The sequence below is a fragment of the Hyalella azteca genome, unplaced genomic scaffold (genome assembly GCF_000764305.2).
Source record: "Hyalella azteca isolate HAZT.00-mixed unplaced genomic scaffold, Hazt_2.0.2 contig17820, whole genome shotgun sequence".
Classification (NCBI taxonomy): Eukaryota; Metazoa; Arthropoda; class Malacostraca; order Amphipoda; family Hyalellidae; genus Hyalella; species Hyalella azteca.
Window position 1 is genome coordinate 41427 of NW_025947590.1, and position 6854 is coordinate 48280.

The 6854-nt window shown below is 35.7% G+C and overlaps 1 protein-coding gene across 1 annotated transcript in view; it reads left to right on the forward strand.

Annotated features, from left to right (window-relative positions):
* Window positions 1-3345, forward strand: part of LOC108669112 (protein FAM177A1) — a gene marked incomplete in the record, with an annotated part of 7284 nt that extends 3939 nt beyond the window's left edge. Inside the window, 1 exon segment of the mRNA XM_018156402.2 lies at window positions 1419-3345. Within this exon segment, the coding sequence (XP_018011891.1) occupies window positions 1419-1517 (99 nt within the window).
* Window positions 3346-6854: the final 3509 nt, after the last annotated feature.

The following is a 6854-nucleotide window of genomic DNA, read 5'->3' on the forward strand; positions in this document are numbered from 1 at the left end:
CTCCCTCCCTCAGGTAGCTCACCCCTCTACCCTCCCTCCCTTAGGTAACTCACCCCTCCACCCTCCCTCCCTTAGGTAACTCACCCCTCCATCCTCACCCCTCCACCCTGCCTACCTCAGGTAGCTCACCCCTCCACCCTCACCATCAAGCTCTGATATCAATCTTATCCCGACACTATCATCAATTAAATCCATTAACAAAGAACTCCCCTCTATTGATCCATTAATATAGTAACATCCTTCCATTATTTAATTAATGCCATAACTCCCCTCCAATAATTCATTAACACAGTAACTCCCTTCTTCCATTAGTAAATTATTGCATTTGATTGTGATTGTAAATCTCATGCGTGACTGTCACTAATATGGCGTGCATGCAGCGTGACTGTCACTAATATGACGTGCATGCAGCGTGACAGTCACTAATATAACGTGCATGTAGCGTGACTGTCACTAATATAACGTGCATGTAGCGTGCTGTCTCTTATACACATCTNGTTTGGCGCGCAAAGGTATGACGTCACTATTTCAATTTTCAACCATCAACAAATGCGTGGAACTAAGACAAAGCTTAATATAAAGGAAAAACTAGAGAGGTGTTGGAATTACCCACGATGTCGGTCATTGTCAGAATATACTGCGTTTACCCTAATCAATTGTTTGAGGGTTGATTTGCACATTGGGCTGCACGCTGCAGTCCCTTTCCCTTTAAATTCCTGACACAAAGTAATGGCCATATTTGGGTGATGTCATTGTTAAATTCTGCTATTTATATCAAAATGTTAATGTTCTCACAAGCAGCTGATGCAGGCACTGGCCCGCAGCAGCCCAGCGGGAGCAGGGCCAGCCGCCAGGCAAGAATGATTGAGAAATGGAATGGTCATGGTATTTTTCAAAGACAAAAACAAGTTATTCTACTTTTTGATCTTCTCTGTAGTCTCTGTCTCTTATACACATCTTTACTAGCTCTAAAAAATCCTTGATAAAATGTTTAAAAATGATATTTTGGAGAAGTACTTCTGCAAAGGTCTGTAGTAGAAAAATATTTGCAGTATTAAAAAATTTGACTAAAAAAATGGCAGACAGGTGTTGGCTTCAAAACTTTAATGATCGGGTTTACATCTGTCTCTTATACACATCTAGATGTGTATAAGAGACTACGCTAAGTCTGATGAAAATGTTAAATAAAAATAAGAGTATATATTGTCCCTCAAGTGAGCGTGTTCTTGAAATCAATTGTAATGTTTACAAAGCTGTATATTTTTAATGATCGATTTTCTACTATTTTTTTTACTGTTCCGAGAAGGTAATTGTAAATTTACGAAATTATTTGTACAGTGATTACTAAACAAGGCACTACATAAAATGATTTAATGATATTATGTAGTGATATGATAATTATTTTTTATATTAATGAGCAGTCGTACAAAATGAGCTCCCTGCTGAGCCAAGCTGAGGCCAGCCTGCAGGAAGAGGCCACAACTGAGGCCCCGTACGACGACCTCCCGCGCTACTGAGGCTCCAAGTCCTCACGATTTTATTAGACTTGATGGCCTTTGGGTTTGATGGCACTTGGACTTGATGGCCTTTGGGTTTGATGGCACTTGGACTTGATGGCCTTTGGGTTTGATGGCTCTTGGACTTGATGGCCTTTGGGTTTGATGGCTCTTGGACTTGATGGCCTTTGGATTTGATGGCACTTGGTCTTGATGGCACTTGGACTTGATGGCCTTTGGACTTGATGGCCCTTGGACTTGATGGCACTTGGACTTGATGGCTCTTGGACTTGATGGCACTTGGACTTGATGACCTTTGGACTTGATGGCACTTGGACTTGATGGCCCTTGGATTTAATGGCCCTTGGATTTAATGGCACTTGGGCCTGATGGCACTTGGACTTGATGGTCCTTGGACTTGATGCCTTTGGGCTTGATGGCACTTGGACTTCATGGCACTTAGACTTCATGGCATTTGGACTTGATGGCACTTGAACTTGATGGCACTTGGACTTGATGGCCTTTGGACTTGATGGCACTTGGACTTGATGGCCCTTGGACTTAATGGCATTTGGACCTGACGGCCCTTTGGACTTTATGGCGCTTGGTCTTGATGGTTCTTGGACTTGATGGCTCTTGGACTTGATGGTCCTTGGACTTGATGCCTTTGGGTTTAATGGCTCTTGGACTTCATGGCATTTGGACTTGATGGCCTTTGGACTTGATGGCACTTGGACTGGATGGCACTTGGACTTATGGCACTTGTACTTGATGGCACTTTGATTTGATTACCCTTAGACTTGATGGCCTTTGGACTTGCTGGCTTTTGGATTTGCTGGCTTTTGGACTTGATGTCCCTTGGACTTGATGGCACTTGGACTTGGCCCTTTAACGACCACTCTTCAGAAGAGTGCAAAATACCATCTTGCTGAAATGTATTCATTGAAAAAATTTCACTGGTAATATATTTGTCAATCTGGTCATAGCGCAGCGCAAAATTAAATGAGATTTATTTGTCCTATTGAACAAATGATCTTCATTCATAAACTAGTAATGTCAAAGGCAAAGTATGCGTAGAGCTGGACGCTGAAGTGTTCATGACATATGGGGGTTTTTACATGTACATTTTTCACAACATCAAACACGATCTCATGAACTTTTCCCCGCTAAAATTCTTTTTTAATTCAAGTCCAATAAAAAATGAGAGGTGAAATATTTCTTGGGTCATAAACACGATGTGTTAGATATAGTTATGAGTTTTGTGTGTTACAGTATTGTGGGTGGTTTTGAAGGCACTTTCTGTTGCGGTTTAGCCTACACTTACACGCTCAAATTGCTTTGAACTTATTGATAAATGTGACCAAATTCTAATCATTGTTACCAATTTCTTTTTAGGCCAGACTCAGAAATCTGTTAATGGGCAAGGTTTTGTCAATTAAAAACCCGAATGATTAATAGACTCAAACAAATTGCTCAAAGTTTATTGATAAAGTGACCAAATTCTAATCATTGTTACCAATTTCTTTTTAGGCCAGACTCAAAACTCTGTTAATGGACTAGGTTATGTCAATTATAAACCTGAATGATTAATAGACTCAGAAGAGGAAATTCGATTCCTGCTTTCACCATAAAAACTTCTCTTCTCGTGCCCCCCTGCAAAGACCTATAACCGTGCCTGGTCTTCAGTATTAACCGTACACGTAGTTGAAAGAAGCGTTACCGACAATAACATTGATCACAGCTTTAATACCTAATGTTGTCTATCAATAAACCTATATATATATAATTTAAATTTATTTTTGTTTTGCAGTTATCACTTGCACTGACCAAATAAGAGATCTTGTGTGCATCAAGACAAGATGCGAGTTGTACGAAATGAATATATTTTGTTTTCTCACCATATTCTATACTTCTATGTTTTTTTTTCTCAATGCATAGGTAACTTATGTTGGCTCATTTGCCTATTGTATCCATAAAAAAGTGTTTGCTTATTTGCATGAAAATGTTAATTTTAAATATTCGAGGATTTATAGTGTCCAGGTATAACGAGTTAACGGCGCTGCTATAGGTGACTTTTAGACAGACTTGTCCTCTCAGTCTGCCTCATGCCTCCCCATGGCTTGTGTTATTTATTTCTGGTTCCATCATCGATTATTATTAAATTATTAAATTGTTTACAGCCTTTTTCATAAGCAACAAAATTTTCATCATAATCCGTTTGGTTGAAATTATTTACTGTAGATCTAGTACCGTAAATGTGTGATTGATGATTATGGTTGTCAAAGATTGTATAACTGAACTTCGAACTTAGTTGAATTATTGAAAGATTTACAATTTGTTTATCCATATGGCCTCTCCTATACAAAGATTTTGATACAAATGTCAACGGGTTTACATAGATTGTATTTATTATAAAAAAAATTACGTCAAAACCTACAGTGCATTGATGTTAATTGGAAGCTTACTTAACATCACTACATATGTCTTAAACTTCGAGCTTTATTTTAACAAACTTTTTCAATAACAAATTCCTGACTTATGCCTATATCGACCTTTAATATTAACCATTATATATTATATTATAGAATTAAATTTCAATATACATTGCGGACACCTAATGACATTAACGAGGTTTGCCAGCAACCACAAGTGTCCTCTGAGTTACTGGATACTGTTTATATGATCCTATATACTGTCTGTGATATATTGTATTATTCTTAAAGGTTCTTTCAAATATTTTCTTTATATATGTGATTTCAGTCCCGTGATGTTAAAGCTATCTGAAGGATGCTACTGAGATCGAACTTTTGTGATAACATCTTTTCTCATCTTCTATTTGAAATAGCTCATATAGATTACTAAACTAATGTACACCAAATTTAAATCCATGTATTTACACTCATTGGAATTTAGATCTAAATTAACGTACCGAAATTTTCCAGAGGTATCAAGACCAGGAACTTTTATATATGCGATGAATTAAGCAATTAAATCAATCCATTTTATTTCGCTATCGTTGTTCTCTAATTTCAATTCATTTGTTTTTATCTTTTTCTTATTGATGTTGAAATTTCACGTACTTCATAATTGTAAGATATATATTTAACCGTATAACTTCACCATTATAATACCATGGTTTTTGTCTCTCTTCTCAGGTATGAACTTTCTCTCAAGTTGTCAATATTTCCGTCCTTTATTACTTATAGTTCTTTTAGATGTATTACTTCACAGTCGCATATTGCAATCAAATTTTTGATTGCAATATGATTATTATTATATTAATTATTGATTGCATTTCTTTAATGTACTAAGTATCTGAAACTCGTATATTTCTTTATTGTATTATCATCATATGGTAGGTATATTTTTTTAATGTAGTATCTTAATTTCGTATATTTCTTTAATGTTTTATCTTGAAATCGTATATTTCTTTGATGTACTATCTTAAAATCTTATATTTCAATAATGTTTTATCTTGATATCGTATATTTCTTTTATGTATCATCTTAATATCATATATTTCTTTGATGTATTATCTTAAAATCATATATTTCTGAAATGCATTATCTTTAAATCTTATTTGCATGAAGAAAGCGATTGCATTTTTTAAGAACAAGTCGCGTTGTCCGGATACAAAATACGTTTTTATTTCTTGCTGGCTAAGTTGTGAAGGCCGCTACGAATCTTGTTCTGTAATGATAGATTTATACTGTGTTGCTTCTTATAAATTAACGGTGCAACTCTGACGTAGGAAACGTGGGCCTCTTTACAACGTCCTATTTATCCACAAAAACTTGGTACCCATTTTAGAAGCATATTTATCGTATAAGACAATATATATAATAGAAGATAACAATAATTCTTGAATCTCGTGTGAACAACTTGAACTTCACAGCAGTAACGACAGTATTGTGGAAGGTTTAGTTGCTAGGGTAATTAGTTTACTTTACATTCCCTCTAATAACTTTTTTCATAGTGAGCCTCGATGTCCATGTTCATTCCATTGTAAACTTGTAGTAACTGTGCGCGTCTAAACGTTGAATATATAAAATTAATGTCACTCAGTTTTTCGAATCTTCAATGATCAATATCCGAGTTGCTCGCTCATGATGATGCCTTCTGAATAATTGGCTCAATTTGGCAGTCCTCGGTTCACGGCAAACTTTTTCTACTTTCATTACTTTGATCATGAAAAATATAACATTTTTCATGCATGCTACTTTAAACATTACTAGGATAAAACAGTAACAAAGATAACATGACTTCATCATGTATGTTTCATCTCCAAATTCGTCTTTTTTTTAAGTTTATTTGCTTATAATAGCAGACCATTTTCCAAATCTATAATGACTTCATCGTGTATGTTTCATCGTCAAATTCAAGCCCTTTTTCTAAAGTTCATTTGATTTTAATAGCAGACCATTTTCCTAATATACAATGAGTTCATCAAGTACGTTTCATCTTCGAATTCAAGTTTTTTTTTTAAGTTGATTCGATTTTAATAGCAGACTATCTTACTGATCCAAAATTTCTAGTTATCGTTAAGTAACGAGTGGGGAATCGTACGACCTGGGACTGCACTGGCGTGGAGTGGGGGCGTGAAAATTTAGATTCTTGAACGGTATCCTTCAGGTAACCGTATCCTTCAGGTAACCGTATCCTTCAGGCCATTTAAAGGCCTATAGCGCACATTAGTTTCGAATAAACGTTTATGCTCGTTAATCATTTTCGTGTGATGTATTGTTAGCATGAATATAATATCGATATTTACTTGCAAATGCAATGACGTGATTTGTACGTTGCACAAAACTTCAATAAACTTGTATTGAGAACATCACTTCTGCTTACTGAAATGGTGAGGATGAAATTGAGTGAAGATTAATGTTGCAGCGTTGGTCAATAATTAACTAAGAGAATATACTTCAATAATCAACTAAGAGAATATACTTCAATAATTAACTAGCAAGCAAGAACATAAATTACTACAAATTTGCTACCGTCATCTAAGATGACGAGGTTCAGGCGTCACTTCACTGCCTGCGTCAAATCGAAAGCAAGAACATTAAGTACTACCTTCATTTATTTATTAAATTACTACCTTCATTTAAGATGACGAGGTTAAATTTGTCACTTTACCGCATGCGTTAAAATGGGAACTCGTTTCTGCGACAAAGACAGTCATATTTTGCACTTTATTCGTATTAAAATCAGACTTTATAACGACAATGTAGGAATTGGGGTACCTTATTGCTCCATTAGAACCCGGTACAGCATTTAAATAAGTATAAAAAGAAACGTTCGGTAATCTAGCTTTCAGTCTTGAGTTATTTCTCGATCATAGTATGTGAGAAAATAATT